This window comes from Anabrus simplex, chromosome 2 (assembly GCF_040414725.1).
Source record: "Anabrus simplex isolate iqAnaSimp1 chromosome 2, ASM4041472v1, whole genome shotgun sequence".
Taxonomy (NCBI): Eukaryota; Metazoa; Arthropoda; class Insecta; order Orthoptera; family Tettigoniidae; genus Anabrus; species Anabrus simplex.
Window position 1 is genome coordinate 1,041,180,953 of NC_090266.1, and position 19,888 is coordinate 1,041,200,840.

At 39.9% G+C, this 19,888-nt stretch overlaps 1 protein-coding gene across 2 annotated transcripts in view; it reads left to right on the forward strand.

Moving 5' to 3' along the window:
- The first annotated feature begins 1,010 nt into the window (after positions 1-1,010).
- The window catches only part of LOC136863278 (INO80 complex subunit B), a 127,444-nt gene continuing 108,566 nt past the window's right edge, over positions 1,011-19,888 (forward strand). The window contains exons 1-2 of one of the 2 annotated variants that reach the window (XM_067139663.2): positions 1,011-1,101; positions 14,786-14,839. In XM_067139663.2, the coding sequence (XP_066995764.2) occupies positions 14,794-14,839 (46 nt within the window). In that variant the 5' untranslated portion in view covers positions 1,011-1,101; positions 14,786-14,793. Of the gene's footprint in view, positions 1,102-1,525; positions 1,605-14,785; positions 14,840-19,888 lie in introns of those variants that run through there. The other variant, XM_068225893.1, reaches the window with a different exon arrangement.

Consider the following 19,888-nt stretch of genomic DNA (forward strand, 5'->3'; position numbering starts at 1 on the left):
ATTAGGTTGCCGCCGTACCACTGTCACTTCAACCTCATTGAGTTGGTACGGTATGGGGTGAAGTAAAACATTACGTACGCACTTATAACACGTCCTTCACAGTTATTGAAGTGCTGTTCCGGGAGAGTATTGCTCGAATGGATGCGGCTTTGTGCAGGAAGAAATTTAGCCATGTTGCAGCATTCATTAATTCGGCAATGGCAATACATGGCATCATCAGTGACTCTCAGAAGTTGATGATCTGCCTAGACGATGATGACAGTGACAACGAAGGCGACAGTAGTGATGGCAGTGAACTGGAGGGTATCGAGCCTTTGCCTTTGTGAATCAGGTATGAAAATAAGGTTTCTGAATTTTCGCAAATTTTATAGAATTTACTTGAAACATTTTGTGTTAGCACCGGTGTATATTATTCTAACATTTATTGGTGAAGGTGTATATGAAGTGAGATCCTTGTTGGCAGATTTCTTCCGTGTTTTCTAACATCGCGATAATAAGAACTTCGTAGTATATTTATCTCGTATAATTTTGTGTGATGAATAATCGGTGAGTTGAAAGTTCAATTTTTGTCGGCAGATTTCATTTGTATTGTGTATCAACGCGATGACATTAAAAACATTTCTCCCATGTTTTTAAAAACACATGTGTCGTGCAATCAGCTGTTGTTACGGCGGCAACATCGCTTCGTGCGCCACTGCAGTGTGACCAATATTGTGCGCAGCTGTCATGTGCAACCTTACGCCGGCCCACCTATAGGTACGGGCTGAACCATATTTATTTGACTTTTCGGAATTCTCTTATTATTAACTAAGAATCGAACCAGTCAGTTTCCTGAGAACCAAGCTGTTTCGTCGGTGGGTCTGTAAAGAGACTTATAGCGAATACTTGAATAGTTTTTAAGTTGTATGATCCTCTATTGAAAATTACGACCCTTTTAGGGACAGAGCGATCTACAGAAGACCTCTGTTTAGGTATTATAATCCCCTGCATCTTATATGTTGGCCATTCTGGTAACAACTGAAAACATCTCATGTGTCATTTCTAGATGCCTAGTATAAACAATTGTGAGCGCGTGTTTATAGTTGCAAGGCGTAAGAACAGGTATGTTGATCGTACCGGTATGGTGTAAAATGATTTTGTAACATTTTTTAATAAGAATTAATAATGCTAGGGGTTCTTGTTTGCTAACATCAGTATTTGCTACCTCTAGCGCAAAAAATGGTTCTAAATTAACGGAAATAACCCCAACGTCATTGTTGCCATTTGACATTATAGCGAAGACTGAGAACACAGCGAGTGGATGTCTGTCCTACTGATCATATCCTCAAATATCCTTGATGTTTAGCTATAGTACGCGAACTTTTACTTGAGCCCTAGTTCCCATTATGCACTATGGAGTTCAGGGCTCAAGAAAAGGTTCGCGTGCTATACCTAACCTGTTGGTAACAATTATGCCGTAGCTGGTGCCTGATTTAGCAGTGATTAATAGTTTGTGATTGCTTACATTCTGCTATAAACTTAAACGACCATTGTTATAATCGTGACGGATACATCAGTACATGTAATCATTTCGAAGCAGTCAAGTTTGTGTCGTTAAAGGTTAAGTAAGTTTATTCAATAAGATCAGAATATAAGATGTTCATAACATTTTATGTAGCAGTTTATTTAGATTTTGATATATGCAGCTTCCATCACTTTAGAAAAGATGGACCATATTTATGCAAATGTCTACTTTTTTAAAGGTCGTTTCTATAACCAGTGCAAAATAGTCCAAACTGGATCATCATTATGTTGTGCATGACATGTATTAACTACTTTCATAAAAAGGTAGAGTCTTTTGAATGGAGTTCGTGATACAGCCCTGGAAACTTCAGTTATCTGTTTTTGCTTCTGGACTGGTTACTGGACCTGATGTATTAGTATGCTGCTCTTCTGTTTCAGGGTTTGCATTAGTATTTTTTTTTGACAGTTGCTTTACGTCGCACCAACACAGATAGGTCTTATGGGGACGATGGGACAGGAAAGGGCTAGGAATGGGAAGGAAGCGGCCGTGGCCTTAATTAAGGTACAGCTCCAGCATTTGCCGAGTGTGAAAATAGGAAACCACGGAAAACCATCCTCAGGGCTGCCGACAGTGGGGTTCGAACCCACTAACTCCTGAATACTGGCCGCACTTAAGCGACTGCAGCTGTCGAGCTCGTTGCGTTAGTATTATTATTATCTAGCATATGGCTATAAGTTACACCGATATCTAAAATTATATACCACAAACCTACTATGGAGGCGTAGCAGGGGGAGAGATGATGCTCCCGCATGGTGTGTACCAGGTGAAGGTCCTAACCGACTTGCCGGAGGACTTGAGCGAAATAAAAAGACTCACGGACCAAACACAGAACCCCCTGTGGGTGGGGGACGCAGACAAAAACTAACCCACGGTTTCCCCTGCCTGCCGTAAGAGGCGACTACAAGGGGTGACCAAGGGTGATTGATTAAGAAGCATGAGACTACTTGTGGTTAGTACCATCACATGGGTCACCTTTACTTGCGGGTAGTACACACAATAGGTGCACAATAAGTTTGTGATTAGTAGCAACAGAGAGCGGTTCACTATGGGTTTTCAGTACCTGTGATTAGTACCTCTGTATGCAGAATACCACGGGCTTACGTTGCCTATGATTAGTACCATTAGGCCTATGTGAGAAACACCATGGATTTGGGCATTGCCTGTGATTAGTACCCACTATGTGAGGAACACCATGGGATAGTACAAGTCCCTATGATTAGTGTACCTATGTGAGGAACACCACAGGATAATACGAGACCCTGTGATTAGTACCCCTATGTGAGGAACACCATGGGTTTGCGTTGCCTACGAGTTGTGCCGTAATGTGAGAAACACTATAGGTCTGCGTTACCTGTGCGACATACAATACTTGTGAGTAGTACCATAATGTGTGGAACACAGTGAGTCCACGTTACTTTTGATTAGTCCCGCTACATGAGAAATACATTACAAGATATTAGAATCATTCCGTATTGACGGTTTTCACTTTACAATGGCGAAAAATGAAAGTATCCTCCTATTCAATACATCATATATTCCGTCATTAGACGGAGTAAACAAGTTCAGACATGTTTCGGCTCGTTTGAGCCATCTTCAGTGAAAAAATTAGGGGGGTTGGAATAATTTACATAATATGAGTTGAAAAAATGCTAAAAAACATAATGAAAGCGCAAATGAAAAAACAAACAAAAGAGAGCCTAGACGGAAACAAAATAGCACAAATATACAATATTTACATCAATATGCAGAGAAAAAAACAACTTATTGCGACAAAATTCAGTGAAACAGGTGTTAATTTGAAATAATAATTGATACTAAAAACTGCGTTAACCTAAGAAACAAGGGAATGAGAAAACAAATGATGCAGATGGAAATGAATAATAGTAGCACATGGTGAGGTTGTGGACCTCATAGTTTACAAATTATTAGTTTATAAAAACGACAAAACAGTTTGAAATCGCTGTCAAAATCCTAGTGGAAACCCATCACATAAAATTGGTCAGGAGGAGAGCGGGAGCAAACATTTTGAGAGAAACCAAGCCTGAATTAACCTGCAGGCGAAAAGCCTGTGATAAGGAGAAAAAACACCTTAAATTTAAGGCTTCAGAAATAGCAGCATTCTTAATATCTTCTCAATCTAGCGGTCCCTTTCTTCATTATTGTTTCATAATGTTGGCTGGTGTTTTGCCTTATTATAGAGGGGTCGGAAGGGCCGCATATAAAAATATGAGAAGCTGTGTTAGGTAGAAGACAGATGCATAGTAAATTGTGGTAATCTAGTGGAAACCGTCAATGAAGTTCTAATCTGTAATGGAAAAAATGAGGTTGTATGAGAAACATGGGTTGATAAGTAAAAAGTGTGGAATGGTTGTGAAGAAAGCTTAAACTTACGGTGTGCAGTAGGTGTGCAGTTGCCAGGCCACCAGAGAGGACAACCACCTACTGCACACCGTAAGTTTAAGCTTTCTTCACAACCATTCCACACTTTTTACTTATCAACCCATGTTTCTCATACAACCTCATTTTTTCCATTACAGATTAGAACTTCATTGACGGTTTCCACTAGATTACCACAATTTACTATGCATCTGTCTTCTACCTAACACAGCTTCTCATATTTTTATATGCGGCCCTTCCGACCCCTCTATAATAAGGCAAAACACCAGCCAACATTATGAAACAATAATGAAGAAAGGGACCGCTAGATTGAGAAGATATTAAGAATGCTGCTATTTCTGAAGCCTTAAATTTAAGGTGTTTTTTCTCCTTATCACAGGCTTTTCGCCTGCAGGTTAATTCAGGCTTGGTTTCTCTCAAAATGTTTGCTCCTGCTCTCCTCCTGACCAATTTTATGTGATGGGTTTCCACTAGGATTTTGACAGCGATTTCAAACTGTTTTGTCGTTTTTATAAACTAATAATTTGTAAACTATGAGGTCCACAACCTCACCATGTGCTACTATTATTCATTTCCATCTGCATCATTTGTTTTCTCATTCCCTTGTTTCTTAGGTTAACGCAGTTTTTAGTATCAATTATTATTTCAAATTAACACCTGTTTCACTGAATTTTGTCGCAATAAGTTGTTTTTTGCTCTGCATATTGATGTAAATATTGTATATTTGTGCTATTTTGTTTCCGTCTAGGCTCTCTTTTGTTTGTTTTTTCATTTGCGCTTTCATTATGTTTTTTAGCATTTTTTCAACTCATATTATGTAAATTATTCCAACCCCCCTAATTTTTTCACTGAAGATGGCTCAAACGAGCCGAAACATGTCTGAACTTGTTTACTCCGTCTAATGATGGAATATATGATGTATTGAATAGGAGGATACTTTCATTTTTCGCCATTGTAAACATGAGAAATACCACGGTTCTACTCTCCTAGCTATAAGTACCATTATGAGGGGCCGTTGACCTAGATTTTTTTACCCCTTTAGGCAACAGGATTCAGGTGTGTACTTTGGACGCAGTCCTTTGGTCATTAATAGTGTCGTGGGAAGGTGGGGCATTGCATGTCTGATCGACTGATTGTTTTAAGTTCATAATCATTGTTCATTGTCGTCTTTTTGAATTCTAGTCAACCGAGCTCGATAGCTGAAGTCGCTTAAGTGCGGCCAGTATCCAGTATTCAGGAGATAGTAGGTTCGAACCCCACTGTCGGCAGCCCTGAAAATGATTTTCCGTGGTTTCCCATTTTCACACCAAGCAAATGCTGGGGTTGTACCTTAATTAAGGCCACGGCCGCTTCCTTCCAACTCCTAGCCCTTTCCCGTCCCATCGTCGCCATAAGACCTATCTGTGTCGGTGCGACGTAAAGCAACTAGCAAAAAAAAAAAAAAAAAAAGGAATTCTAGTCAGTGGATTGATTTTGGTATTACTTTTAATTTTCAGTATTGTGAGTTGGATCAGTTGATTATTTTAAATTCATATTCATCCATTTATTCTTCATCATCATATTTTGAATTCTGGTCAGTGGATGAATTTTGGACTTTTAAATTGTCGTTACATTTTGTCCCATTTCGTACCATTAGGGGTCGATGACCTAGATGTTAGGCCCCTTTAAACAACAAGCATCATCATCATCAAAATTATATACATATGCACATAAACAAGAAACATGAATGAGCGCTGGCCATCTGAGCCCTACTTGGCAGGTTAGATCCTTTCTCAGTCCGGTAGGATTTCAAGGTGCTCAACTATGTAAGTTAATTTTTTTTAAATTTGCTTTACGCCGCACTGACACATAGGTTTTATGGCGTTGATGGGATAGGAAAGGCCTAGGTATGGGAAGGTAGTTTTTTTTCTATTTGCTTTACGTCGCACCGGCACAGATAGGTCTTATGGTGACGATGGGAGAGGAAAGGCCTAGGAAGTGGAAGGAAGCAGCCGTGGCTTTAATTAAGGTACAGCCCCGGCATTTGCCTGGTGTGAAAATGGGAAACCACGGAAAACCATTTTCAGGGCTGCCGACAGTGGGGCTTGAACCCACTATCTCCCAATTACTGGATACTGGCTGCACTTAAGCGACTGCAGCTATCGAGCTTGTGGGAAGGTAATGGGTGTGGCTTTAATTAAGGTACAGCCCCAACATTTGCCTGGTGTGGAAATGGAAAACCGAGCTTGATAGCTGCAGTTGCTTAATTGCGGCCAGTGTCCAGTATTCGGGTGATAGTAGGTTCGAACCCCACTGTCGGCAGCCCTGAAGATGGTTTTCCGTGGTTTCCCATTTTCACGCCAGGCAAATGCTGGGGCTGTACCTTAATTAAGGGCACGGCCGCTTCTTTCCCACTCCTAGCCCCTTCCCGTCCCATCGTTGCAATAAGACCTATCTGTGTCGGTGCGACGTGAAGCAACTAGTAAAAAGGAAAAAAAAAAGGAAAACCACAGAAAACCATTTTCAAAGCTACCCCACTATCTCCCGGATGCAAGCTCACAGCTGCGCGCCCCTAACCACACGGCCAACTCGCCCGGTTATTTAAGTTGAATTAAAAAATTTTTTTTTTAAAAAGTATGGTGTAGTTCAGGATGTCGGACTTATTTGTTGGTGTGTATGATTTGGAACACTGTCAGTACCTATGTACTTGTGGCGAGCGGAGGATGCTCTCACTGTGCCCCAGTGTAGATGCGTGATTGTTCACCCATCCAGTGGTGATCACAGTGAAAGTTTCTATGCTGTTATACCACCAAACATTTGTAATTTCTCTAATTTGATTTCTGGGCTGAGTGGCTCAGATGGTTGAGGCGCTGATCTTCTGACCCCAACCTGGCTGGTTCGATCCTGGGTCATTCCGGTGGTATTTGAAGGTGCTCAATACATCAGCCTTGTGTTGGTAGATTTACTGGCGTGTAAAAGAACTGCTGCGGGACTAAATTCCGGTACTTTGGCAACTCCGAAAACTGTAGAAGTAGGTAGTGGGATGTAAAAATAAATAACATTATCATTGTTATTCTAATTTGATTTTGAACTTGGAATAGGTTGCACCTTCCTTAGTTACTGCTTGCTTCCTGTTACCTGTTACCAGTTGTAGAGGCAGTGTCACATCTGTGTGGTGTGGTGTTGAAGTATTTTGGTCCAGTAAACTTAGGACGGAGGGGGTGGACAGTTTTTGTTGACCATTTGCATGTTTAGGAAAGAGAGAAGATGTAGGAAAATCATTTGAAATGATACCTGAAGAAGCATAGAGGAAAGATCCTTTATGCTTGCTTGGGACCCAACAGCCCTCCCCTAGTAGTATTCTTACATATACTGGTGGAAAATAAATCACAACACCAAGAAGATATTAGTTTAGAGGAATGCAATTTATGCAATTTATGTTAAGCAGTTGCCTAGGTAACATATTTATTTTACTAAAGTTTCCAGGTTACGTGATCAAGTTTGCGTGAGAAGGTACGACATGGTGGTACATTAATAACTGCTCTGGTTGCCATAGTTTTGAATCAAGCATGCAAACATGCATGTATTGTGTCCTACAAGTGCTGTATGTCATCTTGTGGGATGGATTTCTATGTCTGGTGCACTAGGTTGGTCAAACTCTGTTTTACAGGATTTTCAGTAAGTGCTTCGAGCCAATACACATCAGATGGAACCAAATATGGCCTAGTTTATTGACACCGTAATGTCCCAAACATGTTCAAAGGGCGAAAGGTTTGGAGATATCTCAGGCGAAGGCATCTGGTCAACACGCTGTAGAGCACGTTGGGTGACAGCAGCAGTATGAGTACGAGGGCTATCCTGTTGGAAAACACCCCCTTGAATACTGTGAATGAATGGCAGCACAACCGGTTCATTCACCAGTCTGACGTATAAATCCAGTGTCAATTTTCATGGGATAAATAGGAGATTGCTCCTGCTCTGAAATGAAATCACTCTCCAGACCATAACTCCTGGTGTAGGTCCAGTTTGTCAATGCTGCATACAGCTTGGTTCCAAGCTCTCAGCTGACCTCTTTCTTACCAAACTACGGCCATCACTGGCAGCAAGACAGAAACGGCTCTCATGTAAGAACACAACAGATCTTCTCTCCGCACTCCAATGAGGTCTGGCTTGACACCACTGAAGTCACAGGTGGCAGTGATTCGGAGTTAGTATCATGAACGCTACAGAACGTCTGGCTCCAAGCTGTCCCTCGAGTGATTGATTTCTTACAGGTTGCTGTGTCATTCTGGTGCCAACTGAAGCTCTAATTGGTGCTACAGGTGGAGTACGATCCACCACATCAATGCAGGGAATATGGCGGTCTTCCCTCTCCCTTGTGGCCCATATGCGGCTGGACTGTGGTCTTCTTGAGGCAGTGCTTTCCCACGATCATTGTTGCCAATACTGATGCACTGTGGATACGTCCCTGACAACTCTGAAAGCTGCTGACACTGCCTCCATCTCCGTAAAGGTCTGTTTGACTCATACCTACAGGGCGAGTTGGTCGTGTGGTTAGGGACGCGTGGCTGAGAGCTTGCATCTGGGAGATAGTGGGTTCGAACCCCACTGTCGGCAGCCCTGAAAAATGGTTTTCTGTGGTTTCTCATTTTTACACCAGGTAAATGCTGGGACTGTACCTTGATTAAGGCCACAGCCGCTTCCTTCCCATTCCTAGGCCTTTCCTATCCCTTCATCACCATAAGACCTATCTGTGTCAGTGCGGCGTAAAACAAATAGAGAAAAAAAAAAAAAAAGACTCTTACCTACCTCACATCAACACCAGACGATGACTAACATATTGTACAGTGTGTGCAAACTTGCTTTTTAAGGTCATAGTGGTGCTACTAGTACCACTCAACCATCTACTAATGCTCAGATTTGAGTAGGTGTCATCCTTCAGATATGCAAACATGCTTCTGAATTTTGTTTACCTAATACAACTTTTTCTTGGTGTTGGTTTTTATTTTCCTCCAGTGTATATAGAAGATGAACAGCAGACAACAGTGTGATGGTAAATGGGGTGAAAAGTCAGGTTGTAAGTTTCATCAAGAGGAAAAGGCCTCTCATTTTTAATTGCTGTGTTGATGGAGTGAAGTACCTCTTGGGGATGAATGTAAGTACCTTGCTATTAATATGAGGAAAGATCGTCATTGGGGTAATCACATTAATGAGGTTATAAATACCATATTTACTTGTGTATTAGACCCCCTAGTATATTAGGCCCCGCTTGGCTTTTCGAGGTTAAGAAAATCAAAAAAAGAAATCTCGCATAGAAGACCCCCAACGTAATTAGTCAGAGAAGAACAACGATTCTGCTTCAAAGTGGCTACAAGCCTTATGCAGCTGATGACATCACACAAATATGTGAATAGTTTTCCTCCGTACGACCCACGCAATGAAAATACACGGTGAAGTCAAGCGGTACATCTGTGTTTCCATAGCGCAGGCCTGGAATGTCCACCCGCATAATGGTTAGCACAATTAGCTGCCGTTCTCGGGAGCCTGAGTTCGATTCCCGGTATCGTATTGCCAGAGATTTACGAATGGCAGGAAGGTTGATTTGCGGTAAAAATGGTACATGCAACTCCCTTCCACTGGGGGCCTGTCTAAGAAAGAGCTGAACCACCTCGGGACGAATTTTCTTTAGTTAAGAAATATTCACGGTTGTTGCTAGGCCTATTAATATAGGCAAGCGAAACATTAACAAAGCGATCGTTTAATCTCTCGTAACTCGGGAAAATATGGTATTTTTGGGAGAGAAGTAGGTTTAAAACTTGATAGAAACAATCCAGTCAGAATTGTTTTACTTGCCAACATATCTAACAAAAAATAATATTGATTTTTTTATGTCCCCACTTACTTTCAACTATTTTCGGTGATGCCAAACGAAACATACTAGGGTATGCGTTAATAAAAAATGGGAGACAACGAATGTACAAAATTAAACATTATGATAACGAAACACATTACCGCCACACCTGTACATGTCCATAAATTCGGCAAACTTTCCTGTTATTTATTTTTATTCTTTCCGTCGTGGAATTTTTGGCACTATCCGGGCGATACCATACCTAACCTAAAGATTGTGGTCTCTCTTATCTCATTTACAGTGGTTTAGGTAAATCCTGATGTGATAAATGTAGAGAACAAGCATGAAATATATTTAAAAATACGGGTCTGGCTTTCAACAGCCACAGTTATCAAAAGAATGCTTCCAGTCACTGTGTATTACATTCGGAAATACAACTCGTAACATATGTTAGTTATCAGCTGGTGGTTTGGCACACTTTCAACAACACGGCTTTATGCAGAAGAAGTGTTTTCTGTTACACATACACCAGCTGGGAATATCAGAGACCATCTCCAGAAACCATTTGGGAATAGCTCCACACAGTTTGGACTCTATAGTAGGGAACAAAACTATTTTTTAAAAGGTTCAAAAAGACGGGACCTCGAATGCTCTCGGTCTCAATTGCAGTGCATGGCTGACGAAATGGTAGTGAAGATGACGTCACTTGGAATGATGACACGCCGGTAGCAGGGAAGTTAGCAGCGCAAGACAATTAAAATGGAAGCAGTGATCAGGTTTACTGTGTGATAGGCCTACTGCTCAACTGAAAGAGGCAAATGACTGGTCATTGAGTTTTGTATCAATATTGCATAATATGATAATACGATACTCTTATCCCTTTTCTTTACGGGGTTGAGTATGAAGCGAGACGAATCTTCGTAGCAAGTTTTTATGACCGTATGCACTTCCTGACGTTGACCTTATCACAGGAATTAATGAGATGAATTGAATGGCATGATATGAGTAACTAAAACAGATTATATTTACTTTATATGTAGGCCTAAAAGTGGTGTTCACCATTTATTGACTTTTTGTATTTAGAAATACTGCCTTCCAATGAAAATAGCCAGTATAACTCAAATACATTCATAGGTATAGAACAGTATGGAATGTTTACATATACAATTTATAGCTCTTTATAGCCTAGAAATCACGTGTTCACTGCACAAAATTTGAGGTTATTGCATGTTTGACCCCCTTTACTTTGTTTGGTTGTTAATGTGGGGGCAAGGGGAAAAAGGGGTCTAATACGTGAGTAAATATAGTGAATCTCTTCACAAGGTTCTGAGGTTATTTAGGGATTGTGGTAAGGATTTAAAGGAGAGGGTAAGTCTCTGGTAAGACCTCTATTGGCATATGGTTCCATTGTATGGTGCTCATCCTAGGAATACTTGAGATGAGAACCTAAAAAGATCCAAAGGAAAGAGCACTATTTGTATTGGTTGATTTCTGACAAAGGAGTAGTGTTATGAAAGAGATTACTAACTTTGGGCTGGGAAGACTTGAGAGTAAGATGAGCTGCTCGAGTTAGCAGTATGTTCCGAGCTGTCAGTGGAGAGATGGCATGGACTGACATTAGTACATAAATAAGCTTGAGTGGAGCTTTTAAATGTGGGAAAGATCATAATATGAAGATAAAATTGGAATGCAAGAGGACAAATGGTTTTCAATGGTTTCCCATTTTCACACCAGGCAAATGTGACATAAAGGAAATTGGGAAAAAAATAAATATATAGTGTGTCCGGCTTGAATGTATAATAAAATTAAAATTAATATCTTGAGAGGTAATAGCGAAAATCATTGGAGGTTTGGTTCTACAAGTAGAGAAACTCAAAATGTTTCTTCACATACCTAATACACCTTGATATTAGAATCATTAGTGGTGCGACACGTGGTGATGTAGACTGTCATCAAAAGCAAATTGCGAGTTTCCTGAAGGCGTCCAGGCCGTTTCTTGATTGAAATGTACGCGGGAACATCGTCACTTGGTCGCAGTAGATACTCAATCCAAGAACGATGTATGAGCATAAAATACAACCAGCGGGACATGTGCTGTGCTGTGCTGTGCTGTGCTGTGCTGTGCTGTGCTGTGCTGTGCTGTGCTGTGCAGCCATCTGAACTTCGCAACCTTCAATGACGAGACACAAGAGACACTCATCTCATAGACCAGATGTTTGTTGGGATGTTTACTTAATTGAAAATTCATGCGTTAAATTCAGCTTTATCGTTTACATGCAACATTCGAGTAGCTATCACAAATGTTACATCTGCAATGCTACAAAAGCCCTGGAGAGAGGTACAATACACATTCGCCATGTGTCGCGCCATCAATGGTGCAGGTACCAAGGTGTATTCAGTGTGATAAAACACATTTTGAGCTTATCTATTTGCAGAAACAAACTGCCAATAATTATCTCTATTACTTCTCAAGATATTCATTTTGATATTACCCATTCAAGCAGAACCCCTATATATAGGAAGAGTAATTAGGGATTGGAATAGTTTATCAAGGAAAATGGTTGATAAATTTCCAAGTTGTTTGAAATCCTATAAGAAAGGACTAGGTATACAATTATTAGTGGGGAATCTGCCACCTGGATGAGAGCCCTAAATGCAGATATTGATTGATTGAATGATTGGTTGATAAAACGGAGACTGTAAGTCTGGGAAGTGCGACCATTTTCTGTGTTGCTAATGGCCGGCTACGAAAAAGATCAGTTTGCTATTTTCTCCAATACAGCTTGCATCATGTCTAGCTACAGGGCTGTCACATTAGGTGAAAATCAAGAAAGTTTTCATCGGATGAGACTGCTCAATAATCTTACTTTTTGTCACATTTTAACAGGACGCCAGGGAATGCTAGAGGTCTGCAGGCTGCTTTACTTGCAGCGGCTTATCTCCAGAGATTCTGGTACAGGGAAGAATGTGAAAACTGACAGTTGGTTCATGAGCTTACAGCTCACTAATGACTGGGTGAGAAATAATCTTACACTAGTGGGGTCAATCAGAAAAGAACAAAAGAGAAATGACTGTTTGTTTCGTAGAAACAATCGTGAGAGCCATATTGCAGTAAATTTGGTTTCCAAGAAAAGTGCACTCCTGTTCAACCATTTTTCCAGTCATTGACCCAGTCAGGGATGTAACGAATGAATCATATATAAGCTATTAGTACGATGGGGTCGCTACTCCCAGAGTGATGTATTAATGACTGATAGATGCTATGAAATGAGAATGGGGAGACTACAAAAAGAAGGAATGTGTTGTTAATTTCTACTATGCATGATGGTGTCAAAATTGATACATCAAGAGATAAGAAATGTGAAATAATGTTCTATGATTCTACTAAATGTGGTGTCGATACTGTGGAGCTGCGCATATGACGTGGCAAGGAAATCTAGTAGATGGCCCCTTGGTTTTTTTGTACTACTTGCTTTCCATCGCACCGACTCAGATAGGTCTTATAGCGACAATGGGATAGGAAAGGCCTGGGAGTGGGAAGGAAGCAGCTGTGGCCTTAATTAAAGTACACTAGGCGAGTTGGCCATGCGGTTAGAGGCGCGTGGCTGTGAGCTTGCATCCAGGAGATTGTGGGTTCAAATTTCACTGTCGGCAGTCCTGAAGATGGTCTTCTGTGGTTTCCCATTTTCACACCAGGCAAATGCTGGGGCTGTACCTTAATTAAGACCACAGCCGCTTCCTTCCAACTCCTAGGCCTTTCCTATCCCATCGTCACCATAAGACCTATCTGTGTCGGTGCGACGTAAAGCCACTAGCAAAAAAACATTAAATTACAGCCGCAGCATTTGCTTGGTGTGAAAATGGGAAACAATGGAAAACCATCTTCAGGGCTGCCAACTTTGGGGTTGGAACCCACTATCTCCTGAATGCAAGCAATCAGCTGCACAACCCTAACTGCATGGCCAACTCACTTGGTTGGCCCCTTGTTGTATTTTACAGCATGCGTAATATGGTAGGAATAAACACTCATATTATTCATTGCAACAATGAGGTTGGTATAACAATGCGATATTGGTTCTCCTTCAAGAACTCATTGAAGACATCCTATGTACACGGTTCACAGTGGTTAGTCTTACCAAAGGAACTCTGGTGTGATATTCTTTGTTTTTTGCCAGAACTTCAGGCTTGAAGAGACAGAGGTGTTATAAATGTCGTCGATCGAAAAACAAATATTCAAGCTATAAATGCAGAGTGTGTAAGAAATACATTAGCTTACAACATGCAGAACAAATCTATTCTGACTGCTGACCAGTTGTGAACATTACCGGTATCTTGAATATGTTCCTCTTGTCTGTGTCTCTGTGTGTGTGTGTGTGTGTAACATCATTGTTTTGAAAAACTCCTGCAATGGTGAACTACCTATCACATCACTTGTGAATAAATTGACCTTGTCCTTGAGGATTTTGCATGTTTTTTTTCCAGCAGTGTACAATGTGTATGAAATTGAATGCAATTCTTTTTGTCCCTATAGAATATATAAAATGTATCAGAAAAGAAATTAGGAATGTTAAGAAAACTGTAACCAAAGCAAAGTTGAATACAAATCTTTTTACAAATTTATATATTAGTTGCGCCCATGAAAGCCGTTATGCGATGCTGTTGTCGGAGAAATATACTGACCAGGAGTGCATATTTAATTTAGAACGAAAATTCTTGCTTGATGCTTGTTGTTTAAAGGGGCCTAACATCTAGGTCATCGGCCCACGAAAATTCTTTGGTATATCTCACACACTTTTGAACTTTAGATGACAGAACCTCACAGGCTGAAGCTCTAAGTTGCAATATTTATTGCAAGTGCAACAGTAGTATGCTTTGTGCCTCAAAGAATTATACCAGTCATGATAAACTGCAAAATGATGTAATTGTTGTCACAGATATCTAATTTTTCCTTAAATATTGAAAGGATTGTTAATTTACTAGATTGTTATTTGCAGGGTTAGAGATGACAAAACACAAGGAGAGCACTAGTGATGAAGACACTGCTACTGGTACGTATCTGTTTTCCATTTTCTTATGACTGAAAAACTCCTGCAATGGTGAACTACCTATCACATCACTTGTGAATAAATTGACCTTGTCCTTGAGGATTTTGCATGTTGGATGTGCTTGAGAACGGTTGGCTGTTGAGAGAGCTCTTGCATTATTGTAGTGATAAAGTAGTTAAAACCTAGTGAAATAGCTTAATTTTTTGTATTTGTGATTCATTTAGTGCTATTTATATAGTGGTGTTTAGTGCTTGTTGGTAGAAATTGGGAGTAGTGATATTTATTTAAATTTCATAACAAAGTAATTCAGTTGGTCTTCAGTAAATTACGTTTTCTAGGTTAAGTAGGCTAGCTAGGTGTACCTTGTTTCGAATTTAGGTTTAGGAAATACTTTAGGTAATAATATTAACTTTAAAAATATCTGTGAATACCTGTAGGTTCGTTGGTATAATACTTACAAAGACAGATTATCGTAAGGAATAGTACCGTAACTTCCGCCGAAATTTCTCCGGTATTTCGTATAGATATCTGTCCAAACTATCGCGAAGGTAATAATTTACTATATTAAAAAACACGATACGCCTGTAAACTTCCATTTAAAAAGTAGTTAAAGAGATTATACGGTAATAGTTAACAGTCGTTGTATTGTTATTGATTATTGTCGCTCCTCATATTCAAATATTGCATTGTTGGCTACAGTCGTGAACAAAGGGAGTAGTGTAGTCAAGTAAATATAAATAAAAATCAGCTGACCTGTATTCTAATCATTTGTACTTCTGAGTAGGTAGTGAAAGTATCAGTAATTTATATTTCGCTCCCTCGATCTTTCAGTATTTATGAGCGGTTAGCAAATAATAATAAAGTTCATATATCCCAGTAATTGCAGTTCAAGTCCCTGAAGTAGTAGGAGTAGTTTTGGTAGAAATATTTCAGAAATTATTGTAGACAACCTAGTATTTTTCAGTAGGCCTAATTAAGGACACATTTATTCTCCGTCCCGTGGAGTAGGGAAAATAATAGTAATCCACCAGCTGTAATAAATCACATAACCACATTTCAGTAGAATTGTAGTGAAGATAAGGTATAATATATTAGATAGTATCTAGCCAGTTATATTCGTGTTTTTCTTCGTGTACGGCAATCCTTTCGCTACTTAAGCATTTAAATAAACAGTGCAGTGTACCGGTAGTGTAGATACGTTGTGGTATAGATAGTACATTTAGATAGTGCTGTATCTTGCCTGCTATATTCGTGTGTTATCTTTCGTGTGTATTAGACCGTAATACTAATAATAATTTGTCTAAGCATTTAGCTTCGTTGGTAATCTTTGAGTACAGTAGTTCTTGCAAATTTAATTTCTGTTTGTGCTTAGTAGTGACATACAGTACCGGTATTGTAATTAAGATACGTCTGAAAGTAGTTTAAAAATTACTGTAGTGTATTGTACAGTAGTATACGAGTAATATCCTATTAGAATTTAGTGTGCTTATTTTATTATTGTAAAATATTTGTGTAGTACTGGTGTAGTAGAGGTATCCGTAGAAACTCATACTAAAATACTGTTGTTGTAATTAGGATAGGCTTAATTGCAGTTTGGAATTGTGTAGTTCTTGTGTATTACTTTCGATATTCAGTAATTAACAGCAGTTTTTATCCTGTTAGGGGTTGTAGGATAAAAAATAGAGCACGACTAAGTAGTATTGTAGTGTAGTCGTATATTAATTACCTTATTGGGTGATCTTTGAGTACTATCCCAGACAATATATCCCTCCGTTCATTTATTTTTTGCAATTAAGTTATTTTATTTTTAATTTCATTTTTTCCGTAAAGAATGGCTAAGGAGCGCGAGTGTACGAATTGTGGGTGTGGCGAGGCATTGAGGGGTATGAGGGAGGAGTTGGAAAGTTTGAGAGAGATAATTAGGATTCTCACAGAAGACAGGAAGGAAGATAGGACTCCCTCAAACAATGTACAGGTTACAGTAGGTGTACAAGAGGGAGGGGAAGGAAAGGGGGAGTTGTAGAAGACAGGTGGTCTAATGTTCTAAGGGGAAGGAGATTGCAGGCTAAGGGTTCTATTCAGGATAAGAATTCAGGACAGGTGTCTGTGCGAAATCGGTACGAGTCACTCCAACTGTTGCGGAGATGCGTGGAAGTAGGAGGAATGGAAATGTAGAGTAGAGGATAGGAAAAGACAGGTGGAACAGGGTCATGGGAAGGAGAAAAGGGAGGAGGAAGTAGCTTCTGCAGCTATCAGGAAAGATAGGGCTGACCAGGAGGGGAGGGGATCAAATGAGGTGGGTAGGGTTGAGGCTCTGGTCATGGGGGATTCCATCGTTAGACACGTGCGGAAAGTGTGTGGAGGAAAGGGAAACAGGGTAGAATGTTATCCAGGAATTAGGTTCAGGCAGATGTTGAGGAAAGTAGAAGAGAGGGAGGAGGGGAACGAGAAGGTGGTAGTGTTTCACGTTGCTACCAACAACGTAAGGCAAGCTGATATAAGTACTGACATAGTAAATTTTAAGAAAGCGGAGATTGTTATTAGTGGAATACTGTGTAGGGGGATATTGACTGGAGGGTGATTGGGGATTTAAATGAGACTATGGAGTGGGTATGTGGGAAACTGGGAGTGAAATTTCTAGATCCTAATGGGTGGATAGGAGATAGGGATCTGCGCTCAGATGGCCTTCACTTAAACCGCAGTGGTACGTATAAGTTAGGAAATTTGTTTGGAAGAGTAATATTATTATTATTCCTGGAATGTCCTTCTTGGAACATGTTTCTGCCTTAAAATACCTATACATACCCTTCCATTTTTCACTAAAATTTGTATGACTGACTCTGGAGTGTGTATTGTAGAGATAGGATAGGAATGGTGGGAGGGGGAGTGTTCATTTGGTGAAAGAAGAATTTGTAAGCTACGAAAAAGTTAAAGATGATACACATGAAATTGTAGGTGTAAGGCTCATTTCTAAAGATAATAGGCAACTTGATATATTTGGAGTGTCGCACCGACACAGATAGGTCTTATGGTGACGATGGGATAGGAAAGGCCTAGGAGTTGGAAGGAAGCGGCTGTGGTCTTAATTAAGGTACAGCCCCAGCATTTGCCTGGTGTGAAAATGGGAAACCACAGAAGACCATCTTCAGGACTGCCGACAGTGAAACGGGGTGGCCTAGGGAGCGGTGATAAGGGAACAGGGAACTGGAAATCAAGTAGGGATGACATAAAATTGTTAGTGTTGAACTGTAGAAGTATTGTAAAGAAAGGAATAGAATTAAGTAATTTAATAGATATATATTTACCAGATATTGTAATAGGAGTTGAATCATGGCTGAGAAATGATATAATGGATGCAGAAATTTTCTCACCACACTGGAGTGTGTATTGTAGAGATAGGATAGGAATGGTGGGAGGGGGAGTGTTCATTCTGGTGAAAGAAGAATTTGTAAGCTACGAAAAAGTTAAAGATGATACACATGAAATTGTAGGTGTAAGGCTCATTCCTAAAGATAATAGGCAACTTGATATATTTGGAGTGTACAGATCGGGAAAGGGTAGCACTGACGCGGATTCAGAATTATTTGATAGGATAGTCATCTATGTGGAAAACGACATGGAAAGAAATGTGATAGTAGCGGGAGATGTGAATTTACCAGATGTCAATTGGGAAGGAAATGCGAACGACAGGAAGCATGACCAAAAAATGGCAAATAAGTTAATAAGGGAAGGACAGCTGATTCAGAAAGTGATGGAACCAACCAGAGGGAAAAATATCCTGGACGTGGTGCTGATAAAACCAGATGAGCTCTATAGGGAAACTGAAGTAATAGATGGTATTAGTGATCATGAAGCTGTTTTTGTGGTAGTTAAAAATAAATGTGATAGAAAGGAAGGTCTTAAAAGTAGGACTATTAGGCAGTACCATATGGCTGATAACGCAGGCATGAGGCAGTTTCTAAAAAGTAACTATGATCGGTGGAAAACGGTAAATAAAAATGTAAACAGACTCTGGAATGGGTTTAAAGAAATTGTTGAGGAATGCGAAAGCATGTTTGTACCTTTAAGGGTGGTAAGGAATGGTAAAGACCCACCTTATTATAATAGAGAAATAAAGAGACTAAGAAGGAGGTGCAGACTGGAAAGAAATAGAGTTAGAAATGGCTGTGGAAGTAAGGAGAAATTGAAGGAACTTACTAGAAAATTGAATCTAGCAAAGAAGGCAGCTGAGGATAACATGATGGCAAGCATAATTGGCAGTCATACAAATTTTAGTGAAAAATGGAAGGGTATGTATAGGTATTTTAAGGCAGAAACATGTTCCAAGAAGGACATTCCAGGAATAATTAATGAACAGGGGGAGTGTGAGGATCTTCAAAAGGCAGAAGTATTCAGTCAGCAGTATGTAAAGATGGTTAATTACAAGGATAATGTCGAGATAGAGGAGGAGACTAAGGCCAAAGAAGTAACAAAATTTACATATGATAATAATGACATTTACAGTAAGATTCAAAAGTTGAAAACTAGAAAAGCGGCTGGAATTGATCAGATTTCTGGGGATATACTAAAGACAATGGGTTGGTATATAGTACCATATCTGAAGTACTTATTTGATTATTGTTTGGTCGGAGGAGCTATGCCAGATGAATGGAGAGTTGCTATTGTAGCCCCTGTGTATAAAGGAAAGGGTGATAGACATAAAGCTGAAAATTACAGGCCAGTAAGTTTGACATGCATTGTATGTAAGCTTTGGGAAGGCATTCTTTCTGATTATATTAGACATGTTTGTGAAATTAATAACTGGTTCGATAAAAGGCAGTTCGGTTTTAGGAAATGTTATTCCACTGAAGCTCAACTTGTAGGATTCCAGCAAGATATAGCAGATATCTTAGATTCTGGAGGTCAAATGGACTGTATCGCGATTGACCTGTCTAAAGCATTTGATAGGGTGGATCATGGGAGACTACTGGCAAAAATGAGTGCAATTGGACTAGACAAAAGAGTGACCGAATGGGTTGCTATATTTCTAGGAAATAGATCTCAGAGAATTAG